Below are 13,802 nucleotides of genomic sequence, written 5' to 3' on the forward strand. Positions count from 1 at the left end.
GGAGCGGAGCGGAGCGGCTGCGGCGCCGCGCCGGCCGGTGCTGCGGGAGCGGGCACGGGTCGCCGTGCCGCCCCTCGAGCTCTCGGCTGCTTTTAAAGGGGGAGGGACCGAAGTTTGCTCGGCGGTCTCCCTTGGTGGTGCCGCTTCCCACCGTATGTCAGCTTTCCTCCCAGGCAGCGCGCGTGGGAAGCTGAGATCTGATAAAAGTGGAGGAAATCTTGGCATATTTGTGCGCCGTCGTTGCACTTAGAAAGTTGCCATGCAGAAAGCGTGGGTGCCGTTGAGGGAGTTGGTAATCTTTGTTGGCTGATCATGAAACTCTGCAGTGCAACTAGAAACGCTTCAGGGGGCTGAGATTCCTATTTTCCTTTCTACACATGAAACTTCCTGAGAAAAAAAGTGAAAGAACATGAGTTGCTGGATTTGGGTGAAGTTTTGGATCCTTCCTCCTTGATTCTTTCATTTTAAGCGATTTGTAATGGAATAGATGAGACTGTGACAGGGAGATTCCTCCTTCTTTCCCCCACCCCCCCAATTTCCTTACAAGGAAATGGGATGCAAATACGTGCTTGCAGTCATACTGTTTTATTCTCTTATAAACATAATTCCTGAAGTATGATTGAGTTTTTATTAAGTATGCTTTTAAACTACTGTTTAAAACTATGCATAAATTATTTTTTACTATTACATATGAATTATTTATTAGTAAAATTCTTTAGACAAAATATTTGTAGCATTGCCTTTCATAGCAGCACATCCTACAGCACTTTTTAGATGTATACTTAGCATTATCTGAGCTGTAACTCATGCTAAATTGAATTGTTGCACCCATGTAGAAAAATCAACGCCTAGTGTTCTATGCAGCAGTTTAAAGTTGGAGAAGATGTAGTTGTCTATGCACAAAACTTATTTTTCTTTGTAATAACTGTTCTTTATAAGTAGAACTTTAAATCGTTGGATGTGATACATGGAATGTGAGCTGGTCTGCTCTGGTTTCAATAGTTGTATTTATTAGTTTGCAGTAGTGATGTATCAAATATCTGATCTATATCATTCTCTGCTGAAAAGGGGAATGGTCTGTTGTGTCTCTGTAAGAAAAACAAAACAAAAAAATGATTGTGTATAAAGTGGCTCACATAAGTCACAGAAGATCTTTTTGCACGTACAAATGTAGATGTTTGAGACAGTTGTTAAATTATAGCAATTTATCTACATTTAAAAAAGGATGGACTTCTGTGAAGTAAATTGATGACGCAGAGAACACAGTTTTTATGCAGTTGATCCCCAAAATCATGTCTTCTCCCAATATGATTCTTAAAATTATGTGTAATTTTCTTTAAAACTTAAATAAGATAAACAATTAAGTTTTTATGCCTTACAAAAAGGGATACACAGGTTCTTCTGTGAAAATATGGACCTTTTTGCGTTGATTTGCGTTGAACCATTCAGCATATAAAGTGTTTTAAGCTTAAATTATTATTTCTTACTGTTATAATTTGCTGAAAAATGCCCTGGCCAGGACTCAACATTACTTTGTCCTCTATACCGCTTCTGTATCTTTAATGCATGTCCCTTGTATCTTTTATTGCAGGAGACCCCAACAAATGGAAAACAAATTAACTTAAGCCTAGAGGAGACTGGTGACATCTGAAAGAGGGTAGGAAAAATTGATATGTCAAGATGTGTTCAGAACTAATTTAACAGTGGTAACAATGATAATGGTTGAGCATACGCAGGCATGATGTGAAAGAATATACTTGTCTGGATGCCAAAAATGGCATCTGTGAAGGGCTGAGTTTTATCCTCTAACTTCAGAAGCACAGATAACACATTTTAAGAAACACCTGTTGCAAAAGTTAGACAAAACTGATTTCAGTTATACCTAACAAGCAGAACAAAGTAGCAATATGCAATGGATTAGTTTATACTTTTAGGCTACTGGAGTTGCATTGCAGAGTAACAAAATTGACTAATAGTTGTAAATAATTTTGAAAATAGAGGAAAACATGTTTGTTATTTAATATGGTCTTGAATTTGGGACTGGGGTTTTTGAGGTCACTTTAACATTTTGTATAGTAACTATTGGAAAACAAAAAGGTTTTCTCATTAAGAGAGTAGCATTATAAATGATTTCTGATTGCAGTCAGCAGTAATAATAGCATGTGTGACTCTCTGCAGTCTTTCAGACTGAGTCCTAAGTTCCATCCTCACAAATTCATTGCAAATTGAGATTCTAATGATGTCATCTACAGTACTGCAAAAGATTATGACAAATGACGTCTGGTGAATATTTTTATTACTTAAATGCAAAATAATAAAATGGATTAACATCTTATATCTTATACAGAGTAGGACACTAAAATTTTAGGATAAGAGAACTTTGCAGTATCGCTTTGTACAAGACTTCTTTCCATCCTTGCTAATCAGTCACATTCACTCAGTTTGCCAACATCAGAGACTGTATTACAGTTGTCCATGACTGACTTCCCAAACTCTGGGTTTTGCAGAACCATTTGTTCACCAGAGAAAATATTTGAGTCTCTCAGACTATCAGTGAGAGTAAGTAGTGGATGCAGTTTTTGAAAAGTTCCTGCTGGAAATAAAATTGCTTTAATAAAATTTATAGCAGTAAAGTGTTAGGACTTGTCTTTTTTTTTTTTTCTTTTCTCCCAAGCTTCTTTCTTACAGCTCCTGGGGATGGGGGAGAATAACAGCTTTATAGTTTCTTTTTTCCTTCCAGGGAAAGTGGGAGAGCTGTGCTCTCTGCTTTCAATCTGACCTATTGGGAGTACCTTTTGGAGCATGTCTGCTACTTAACAGGGAACTGAAATTCAGGTGCAACCCTTTTTGTTGTTGTTGTTTTAAAGCAAGTCAAGTAATGTCTTGTTGATTTTTGATTGTTATTTCATTTTATCCTATGTTATATAGTCCTTACATTACTGTTGCTAAAAACTGCTTCCCCAGTAATAGATATTTGATGGTCTTTAATGAGTAAAGGATTCTAAAAATAATATTCTTATGGTTGTCAATTTGTGTATTCAGTTACATTGTATTATTTAACATGATAGAAGTAATCCTTCACTTGTAGAAACAAGTTTTTTTTTTTTGAATGCATTCAAATTTAGTTACGCTTGTGATTTGAAGATATTTTTGCTTCCAGGCAGAAGAGATTGTAGACTTAAAGTGTGAATATGGGTGAAAAGAAACCAGAACCTCTGGACTTCGTAAAAGATTTTCAGGAATACCTTACCCAGCAGACTCACCATGTAAATATGATTTCTGGATCAGTTAGTGGAGACAAGGAAGCAGAGACTCTTCAGGGAGGTAAGCTAATTTCAGTGCTGTCAAATTTTACCTTTTTGAGAATGACTGCATTGTTTACATTGCAGATAATTATGCAGACTACGGTTGTATGGGAACTTTTCTGGTAGTAGTTTTCCTAAAAGATGTGTATGTATCTTTGTTTTAATCAAGGTTTGTTGATCATAGTTCTGTATATTTAAAGACCAAAGGTGTAAAAATGCATAAGATATTTGGCCTGTTGTCATTGTACATAGTATTCCAGTGATTCTCAGTCAAAATCTCTGTTGCATTATTTGCAGCTGGGACAGAAGGTGATCAGAATGGGCTAGATCATCCTTCTGTTGAAGTCTCACTGGATGAAAACTCAGGAATGTTAGTGGATGGGTTTGAAAGGACATTCGATGGAAAGTTAAAGTGTCGATATTGCAACTATGCCAGCAAAGGAACGGCACGGCTCATAGAGCATATCAGAATTCATACAGGTATGAAATATTCTGCAGTAGTTTGTTGTGAGGCATTGTGATACTACCTCAGTGTGATGATCTGTATGTGAGCAATTTACATCTTCAAGCAGTGTGCTAGTTCTTAGAGTTACTCAACAATTAGAAGCAAAACTCACAATAGAAGGTAGAATATCCTAAACTGTTCACAGAATCAGCTCCGACTTTTTGGCAGTTGAGAGAAAACGGAAGTGAAAAGTCTTTTTAAAGTCTTACTTTAGTACCTACCTAGTATACTAAAATGATACAGAAGACATAATGGGTGTTAACTATAGCAATAAGAAAAAAATGTGTTTTTCCAAAGAATGGAAGTTGTTATAGGTCTTGAGTATGCCGGTGTATGGACTGTCCGAAAACTTTTAACTCTGTCTTTTCCAGTGTTTTGTGTAGATGGCATTCTAGGACTTGCTTTAAAGGAAAACATATTGTTGCAACTTGGATAGTTATCTCTTTAGATACAGTTGCTGTTAGTCATATGCTCACTGTGCTGTAAACCATTGCTTCTGCACAGAAACTCCTGGGATATATTCCTGGGAAGCTGGTGCTCCTTTCATGTTCCTCGCAGTGTTGACTTGTTTCTACAATGTGTGATGGGATAGAAAGGGACAAGCAGCTAGAAATCAGAGTTCTGAGGTTCAGACTGAAAATCTTGTAAATTCCTCTTTGTGCTACCATGAGCTACCTCTATGTGTAGCTGTTGCCATTTTTGGATTCCCAGTGAAAGTTTTGTGTAGTTCTAATAATGAAGAAAATACTGCGACTTGTGCACCTGCATTTGACACACTTCTGACACACGGCTCACTGCAGATCTGCAAAGCAGCAGTGTGTTTTGAACAATTTTTTTTGACTTTTTTTTTTTTTTTTGATAAAGCAGCAGCAGCTACAGCTTCATCTACCTATTTGTCTCATATGGTATGTGGACAACAGGAGAGATGTTTTACTTTTAAGAGTTTTACTCTCCACAGTGCCATTTCTGGACTTGTGAAACCAGGGTTATCTAGTGGGGAAAAAAAACATACTGCAGATTTAAAGCAGTAAATGCAGCGCTTCAGGATGACAAATGGTACTTAGAGCTGCAGAGGTAATGCATCAACTTCCAAATTCCAGGTCTTCAGTAGCATATAGCTATTGCCATCTAAAAACTCACATCCCCAAGCCCTCAGTTACTACTGGCCAGTTGTGCACACAAGTAGATTGACTGCTAGCGCTCTGACAGGAAGCATAAATTGCTATTAGAGTATACTGAGTATTGTGTGGTGCTTGCTGAATCTTTTTTCTTTTTCTTTTTCTTTTTTTTTTTTGGATGTGTCTGTATGCATGAGGTTCCTCAGATGGAACAACAGAAATAACACATTGTTACTTAACATCAAACATCATAAATTTCAGCTGTACTAGAAAGCAAAATCAAGTTTTCTTGCTTTAAATATCAGAATGTGGGTACTGGTACAGTGTCAGCATTCCTTCTCTTACTATAGGAAGTTGTCTACCTTTATTATACTCTGAGATCTTAGGTTGACCATTCATTCGTGCTTTCAAAATGTGTTATTATCCTGCGACTACTTCAGGTAGTAGAGATCACTGAGTGGCTTGAGGTAGCAGAGCAGTACGTGCTGCAAATTTTGACTATTTCAGCATGTGTACAAAAGCAAGAAAGATTGCAACCAAAAGTTGGGAGGCTAAGAAATGTCCTCAAGAATTTTTGACCCAACAGTAGTTATTCAGCTGCAAGCACTTCATGGGCTACGCAACTTAAGTTAATGGGAAAGCCCTTTTTTTAGGGTGAAGCATAATACTTTGGGCTTGTGCCTTAACTAACATTTTGAGTTGTTTCTCATGGTCATAATATATAATGCTGTCAGCAGTATACCACAGCTGAACTATGGGATGGTGAGAAGGAGACAAGCAGCATGCAAATGTAATGGTGCTTTGTATGCCTTTATTTAAAATAAAAAGGTAGCTCTGACTTCATGTTTTGGGAAAAAGTGGAAGAACAGAGCTTTCCATGTGGGCGGACTATTGTGTCAGTGCTTCTGCAGGTATTCCTAGAATTGGAGGATATATGCATGACTCATTTGATCAAAGAAACTTTCACAAAGGTGCTAGGAAAAGGTAGCCGAATTGAAGGCATACATCACCGTGTGCTACAAAATCATGCAGTCTGAATTACTTCAGTTACAGAAAGCTGACTAGCAGTGAGAGAGAGGTACAGGGGATGTCAGTCTTCTGTGTATCAAAGAGCTTCTGTAATTTGGACACATTTTCATACAATGAATGCTTTATAGCCAGATTACTGGTTCAGATGTCTGATGCCTACCACAGTACCAATGACTGTACAATGACAACAGTTCATTTCACTATCCCAATCTGTTCAGTTTTACAATATAGACAGGAATCTCAGGCTATCTGAGAGTCCCTTTTCTGTATTGTTTCCTGTTTGCTTTCTTACAATAGATTTCATATCCTTAATTTTAATACAGCACTGCATGGTGCCCTGTTGGTACCACCATTTAGCCATTACCCTAATAGCTCTTCCGGAAAGACTCACTTTGTTTCTTTGTACAGAGTCAAGGGACTCCAGAATAAGAAAGGTTTTTCTTCACTTATGGGCAAGGAGATTCAAGATTTGAGCGTGGTTCTGCTCAGAAACATGGTTGGGAGGCATGACAAAAGGCTAATGTACAGCTTGCATGGACTATGAAAGCTCAGAGTGACTGAATCAGCATTAAAACAGGGAAATGATAGCTGACCATTAGCCTCAGAGCACTAAAAGTTATGTAAGTAAACAGATAATTCATCCTGGATAACGTGGAAGTGCAGCACAGTATTTGCCGAAGTAATGAGGACCCAGGCATGATCATACAACTGTTAAGTGTAGCTTAAGTGTAACTTACTGCAGAATTAAATGAATGCTGAGTCTAACAGCTGCACAATTAATTCACCAGCTGTGTTGGATTAAAGACTTGCAACATGGGATGCAGATCTTTATCTCTGTCTAACCAGTCTAGAATGGAGTAAGCCACTCGTGTAGACGTTGCTCCTATATGCAGGGAGTTTCTCTCAGTCTTTACGTGGCTGTTTATACCAGATCTTTACATATGTGTACACACACACACACACACACACACACACACATATATGCTCATAGAAAAATTGTGGTTTCAGTTGGTGTGAATAAGGTAACTAGAGGTAGCACAGAAATTGTTTTCTTCTTGAAGAGCCAGAGGAAAAAACCCCTCTGTACTCAGTATCCCAGGCTGTGGTTCCAAACGATGGGATGCTCAGCATGGTAAGGTTTTCCTGTCTTTCTGTATCAGTCATATGCCATCTTACAGGGCTTGTGTGGCACTTGCAGTGTAATAGTGGCCCTCACTGCATTCAGACCTCTAGCTTTCACGGTCATTCTAGATAATAGATTTTGAAAGCCACAAAATAAATGTATTGTCCTGTTTATACAATAGTATAAAATGCTTCAAAAGAACTTTAAGACCGAAGACAAGAATCACACTCTTATTTTTTGGGTTTGTCATGCTGAGTTGTAGGAGAACCATTGGCATAACAGTAATTTAGAAATTGACCTTTCATTCTAGATGTGAGCCTAATCTTGTAAGTACAAAGAGGCTGTTACATACTCAGGTGCTGAAATGTATCAAATGCTTTTGGCATTTCTGACATTGTAGACTCTTATCTTAAAAACTCCTAAAAGATCACTCTGTGAAACAAAGATTAAAAGTCCAAAGTATTGTGTTACAAATGCATTGACCTATAATCTTGTTTGAAAGTTTCTTAAAGACTTTAAAAAGCATTAGCGGGAATGAATCTAAATGTTGTTTAGTAGAAGAGCAAAGCCGAAACTTTTAGGAAGGACAAAACTCAACTACCACCTCTGAGAGAGCATGCAGTTGTCCAGGGATTAGCTGGCCTTTGTTTTCTTTAATAGCTCTTTGGCCACAGAATCCTTTTAGAAAATTCAGTTCTTGGGTGCGTGCATGTGTATGTGTGTTATTCAGATAGTAGTGCCAGGATGATTACATTATAGGAATGTTTGGAAGATATCAAAAGGATACCTTCTCTCAACATTTAAACACAAATATCATTAAGAACAATTACAGTGTCGTACACACCTTTTTGTAGTCAACTGCTTATGTGCTTTAAACCTGAGGTAGACTCTAGATCTACTAAGAGCACCACTCAAACATCATTGCATTCAGACCTTGGCATCGTTGCTGCAGTTACTAGTCAGGGTATCTGTTGTTGCTAGTTCTGGGAACAGTTTTCCAGATGCTCACTCCTATTTATTAAGAAAGCAGAGATATCTCAACTTACTCTACTATTCTACCAAATACCCAGCTAAACTCAGAACTAGCAGTGTCTCCGGAGCTGAATTTGAACTGTTCAATTAGAGCTCCCAGTTAACAACTCTCTGTTGCATGAAAAGCTTTTTCAAACACTCCAGAAAATGCTATAGTATAATATTTCTTAATTTTCCAGGTGAGAAGCCACACAGATGCCATTTATGTCCATTTGCATCAGCTTACGAACGTCATCTAGAAGCTCACATGCGATCGCATACTGGTGAAAAACCATACAAATGTGAATTGTGTTCCTTCCGCTGCAGTGACAGAAGCAACTTATCTCATCACCGTAGACGTAAACATAAAATGGTGCCTATCAAGGGTACAAGGTCTTCCCTAAGCAGCAAGAAAATGTGGGGGGTTTTGCAGAAGAAGACCAGCAATTTGGGGTACAGCAGAAGAGCATTAATTAATTTGAGTCCACCTTCCATGGTGGTTCAGAAACCAGACTACCTTAATGATTTCACTCATGAAATCCCAAATATCCAGACTGAAGCATATGAGAGTATGACAAAACCAACCCAGAGCAGTGGGTTGCCAAGAGATCCACAAGACCTTATGGTAGATAATCCTTTAAATCAGCTGTCTACGTTAGCTGGACAGTTATCTAGCTTGCCACCTGAAAACCAAAATCCAGCCTCTCCTGATGTTGTCTCCTGTCAAGATGAAAAGCCTTTCATGATACAGCAGCCTGCTGCACCTGCAGTAGTTTCAGCTGTGTCAACAAATATTCCTCAAAGTTCATCTCCAACCAGCCCAGATCCTCGGCCTACACACAATCAAAGGAACTATAGTCCGGTGGCAGGTCCAAGCAGTGATCGCAGTGCCCACACCAGTACTCCCAGCATAAGTAACAGTCAACCAAGTACTCCAGCTCCAACCCTTCCAGTTCAGGACCCTCAGCTTCTGCATCACTGCCAGCACTGTGACATGTATTTTGCGGACAATATCCTTTATACTATTCACATGGGATGTCATGGGTTTGAAAATCCTTTTCAGTGCAACATATGTGGGTGTAAGTGTAAAAATAAGTATGACTTTGCTTGCCATTTTGCAAGAGGCCAACATAATCAGCATTGACTGAGAACATGCTTTCATTTAGTTTTTTAACATATTACAGTATATTTTTCATACTTGCTGAAGGAAAGCTTGCTCATTTCCATAAGGAATCTTCACATTAAGCAATTGGACAAAGGAGGCAAATTTATTTCTATGCTGTCATAAAACTTGCCAGGGAAATTTTTTGTAAGATGTGGTGGTCATTATTATATAGTCTTTCAAAAAAGCTGAGAATGCTATAAGAATTAGAATGCAATTACATGTTTTGTTTGTTAAATTTAAGTTGATTGCACTTAAAATACCAATAAACATTCTATAAATGTAGATGCAGAATATGTGTCCTGAAACATAGGATGCAATTATCAAACTATTTACCAGGCAAGATAAAATATTGTAACCATAAAATGTGAAAGGTTAATGCAATGAATGTATGGTTACTTTGGAGACAGACTTATCCTTAAAAACTTAGCTATTATCAAACTGGAAAAACAGACTTTCTAAGTTAGAAGCAACTTTCACATACAAATACAATTTGATTTAAAACTTACTTTAATCTGGAAAGTTAATAGTAAGTTTTTGCTTAGTATAGTCTAAACTCTTCATGCTAGGCCTCAAACACTACTTTAGTTGTTACTTTTAAAACTCAGCAGAAAACTAGAAGATAACGTTTTGTGACTGAATCTCTAGTAGGAAAAAAAAGCAAAAAAAATGGGACATACTTTCTTGTCAGTCACTAATTGCGTAAAAGAAAAATTAAACATGTCACCTTATTTTAAACTATTTACCAAATAGCTTTAAATGTCTTTTTTTTTTTTTTTTCCTAAAGGAGGCAATTTTTAAACAACTGGTCATAATGAAGAGCTTGTAGAACTAATACATATTCTATGAGATGTTTAACTGCCTTAAACTGATTTGTACGCATATTAAAAATTTGCACAATTAGACTTCTGTCTTGCTGATAGAAGTTCTAATAGAAACAAACAAGAAGTTTACAAATTAAAAATAGTTTGTTCAGTTTTGTCTTGGGTCAAGCTAAAACTGTAGATTGCCTATATGTTTGGAAGTTGAGTAATCTAGTTTATGGTAAACTTCAGCTAACTTGGCATTCAGTTTGTCTTGTCAGTCTGCCCCACATTTGTTACCCTTTTGGACATGCCAGAAAATAGGGGAAGGATTTCTGCTTTTTTGTGGGTTTGAACCGTTTATGTAGTAGGCAGGCAAAGGGATATTGGGTGACTACATTTTAAGTCATTGTTATTAATATTGTAGGTGGCAAATGGCAACTAAAGATGTACATGAAGCCCATTGCACATGTTCATTTTATTTTTTTATACTGTACATCTTACTTTAAAAGCACCTAGGCTAATGGACAGGCACTTTAATATAAACCTAAATAAAACATCCTAGCAAAATTAATAAAAGCTCTTGATATGCTACACAGGAATTTGTAATGTTTCAAAATAGTGAAGAACCGTTACTTTTCCCATATTTAGACATGCACTTTTACCTTAGTTTCTTACTTGCATTAAGACAAATGAAACCTCCCCTTATATTCCCTTTTTAATATCAGCAAAATATGACAGCATATAATGTTTTGCTAAAGGCAGGAACAAGGTATTACTGATGTTCTGGAGTCAGAGGTTGGAATCTGAATAGCAAATGTTTGGGTTGTTCAGATTGACATTGTCATGGGAGCTAAAGCTTCCTGAGGCCAGTGGATAAACTTGCAATGACTTCAGTTTAAGATCCACATGCAGGAAAAAACACCCTTCTGAAAGCTTTAGCTTTAGCAGTAATTTTCACTTCAGTGAATTAGAAATTTGGGAACTGAATACATGTTTCTCTTCACATAGCTTATCTAGCTTATCTGCTGTTGAATTTTCCATTAACCAGTTGAAGGAACTGGATTATTGTCAGCACATAGTCTAGTGGCTATGAGATAAAATAATAAATATGCCAATTTACTGCAAAATTAATGATAACATGCTATCAATTCTCAAAATAAGTTTTTGGTTTCAGGCAGGCCTGGTTCAAAATCCATTTTAGTGGATTTGCGTAACCAAGATGTGATTTCCACTTTCAGTCATCAATACAGTAGATTCATAACGACACTCTTCATGATCCCCAAATACCTTTTGTTGCTTTATACTTTTTAAAATTTATTTTATAGCCAAAACACCAACTCTGTACGCATAAACTGATGTGCAGAGGACCTGGAGTCATACACTTGAGTGTCCATTTTTACTTTAAGGACTACAATAAAGTTGTCTGAACTGGAATCCAGTTGTTTGGAAGTTACTGCTCTTGTACCAATTTTGTAACATGACACTTCTGGTCAAAGAATAATACAGAAATAATAGGTCTCTTTTGGCCTATCTTTTCTGCATTTTAAAACCTAAATTTGGCTAAAATATAATATTAAAACTATAAACATTATTGTTGAAGACCATTACATTGAGTAAATCATTGAGGTAATTTTCCTTGCCTTGTGATAGCTAATGCAAACTTTCCTTAGGCTCTAGCAACAATAAAGAAACCAGTAGATCTGCTAATTTCAGATTCTGGTGCTACAAGGCGTACCTTCCAATACTGAATGATAGCTTACAACAGCTACGGTATCTTTGTTTTGTGGTTCCAGTCTTTCTCCCTCCTGACATCAGTAGGGAGATTATTAACTCTGGGCACAAATGTTTGACATTTGAGCCTTCCATTCTTCACAAATTTCTGATCCATTTTCACAAAGTTTCTGATCCATTTGGGCTTTCATTGGCAGTGCCTGTAAACATTCTAGACTTTCTTTTTTGTATGTAGGCTAATGTTTTGGCAATTTAGTAAAATGGTTTTGTGAACAGTGATGCCTCTGGAAGACATTTTAGATAAAAGAATAGTTAGGTCACTAATAGACGTAGCTGGTAGTAAGAGAACACCTGCATTATCTTTTTGAAAAGGAGCCATCATTCAGGAGAGGATCCTATACTGAGGATGAACTGTATCATGTTCTTAATAACAGAACTCAGTGTAAAACAAAAAAAAAGTCCAACCCCAAACCTTGCAAGTTATTTAGAAATAGTTTAAAACTACTGATTTAATATCACTTTTTCTGCTTCAAAGTACCCAAGGAAAAGAGAATTCGCTTGGACATCTAAAAACTTTTGAACACTTTAAAACTGGTTTAACATCTTCCCTTGTGCAAGCTCCCATTTGCAGGGGGAATTCTTATGAGGCAACAGGCTTTGGCATCATGCCTTTTGCAACCAGATCTGTGGGTTGGATCCCCGCTGACTTCCTAGTCCTTCACAGGGAGTCAGCTTCTGGACTAGGATTCTTAGTTCTTCAACATCATACTGTGTGTTCAGTTGTGCCAAACAGTACCTTGACTATACCTATTTCCTTCTGACTACTGAGTATGTTTGGAAGGTGCATTTGCATAATAGTTTTTCATGATTTTGTATATATCATTTACTATAATTTAAAGAGCAGAATTAATTCTGCAAAATTGTTTTAGAGTATGATCCATATAATTCTTGCGCAAGTAAACCTTATTCATTCAGAGTAAAGGAGGGATACTTGTGAGGAATTATAGGATCGAGCCTTAGGTTAGCAGGACTTTCCATATTGAGTTTTCCATGTGCTACACTGCACTAACTTAAAAACAAAACAAACAAATCCTTATAATATATTATAAGGTGCTGATTAGCTTTTTAACTTGTATTAACAGGAAAGTTTGGGGATGAGCTGAAGTTTTTCCACAGCTTGATTCTGTTAAGTTTTGTAGTTGGAAAACATTAGCTTTGTGGAGTTTTTTTTTTTTTTTAATTGTAATAGATTATTTTATAGCTTTTTGGACATTTTTTTAACGTGCACTATTTATAGTACTCTTAATGCAGACTTAGTATTTTGAGACTGAATATTCCACCAAACATGCAAATATTAGACCAAGTTGTTGGTAGATTAGTTATCTATCTCTGTTAATACTTAAACCAGCTGTGGAGCAGCTTAACAGGGAATAATAGCTGACTTTTCACAGATACAATGTTTAGATAAAGATGATTTTGACATAAAATGTTGATTGGCATGTTAACATAAAATTCAGTGCTAGAAGACACGTTTCGACAGTGTTTTCTAGCGCAGTGATCTGTTGCTATTTGTTTTGTTCCAGAATGTTTTGAGGTTTTGCTTGTTTGTTTTTTCTTTTGACGAAGGGAATGTAATTTAGAAGTCTTCACTGGCAAGTTTTCCATTAATTTTAAGCTTCTTTTAAGATCTACAGCAGATGAATGTTCTGCTGCAGGAAAATCTATTCCCTGCTGAAGCATTTTTCATTGAGCAATCTTTGTGTATGTGCTTCTAAGTACCTGCTTTGTTAATAATATGTATTTCAATGTAAAGAGCATATTTTGTATGCAAAAATGAAAGCTGTTAGAGTTGTAAAATAAATTTTATTGTGTAGTGAATGTTTTCAGAAGACAAGTTCTGAAATAACTTGACTATATCTAGTGTAGTTCATGTTGTGAAGCTTTGCTTTTGTAAGATATGAATAAAATAACACTTTCTAATTAAGTTTAATGTTAATTCTTCTTAAAATTGC

At 36.7% G+C, this 13,802-nt stretch overlaps 1 protein-coding gene across 5 annotated transcripts in view; it reads left to right on the forward strand.

The window, feature by feature from the left end:
* Positions 1-107: 107 nt before the first annotated feature.
* Positions 108-13,802, forward strand: part of IKZF5 (IKAROS family zinc finger 5) — a 15,345-nt gene continuing 1,650 nt past the window's right edge. For 2 of the 5 annotated variants that reach the window (XR_003253463.1, XR_003253464.1), the window contains exons 1-6: positions 108-427; positions 1,592-1,657; positions 2,741-2,835; positions 3,161-3,324; positions 3,603-3,785; positions 8,292-9,170. Coding sequence is in view for 3 of the 5 variants with exons in the window: in XM_026065596.1 (XP_025921381.1) it covers positions 3,192-3,324; positions 3,603-3,785; positions 8,292-9,235 (1,260 nt within the window). In the remaining 2 variants the exon portion in view is untranslated. Of the gene's footprint in view, positions 428-1,591; positions 1,658-2,722; positions 2,836-3,144; positions 3,325-3,602; positions 3,786-8,291; positions 13,775-13,802 lie in introns of those variants that run through there. The other 3 variants (XM_026065596.1, XM_026065597.1, XM_026065595.1) reach the window with 3 other exon arrangements.

The sequence above is a fragment of the Apteryx rowi genome, unplaced genomic scaffold (assembly GCF_003343035.1).
Source record: "Apteryx rowi isolate R43461 unplaced genomic scaffold, aptRow1 scaffold_23, whole genome shotgun sequence".
In the NCBI taxonomy this organism is placed as follows: domain Eukaryota; kingdom Metazoa; phylum Chordata; class Aves; order Apterygiformes; family Apterygidae; genus Apteryx; species Apteryx rowi.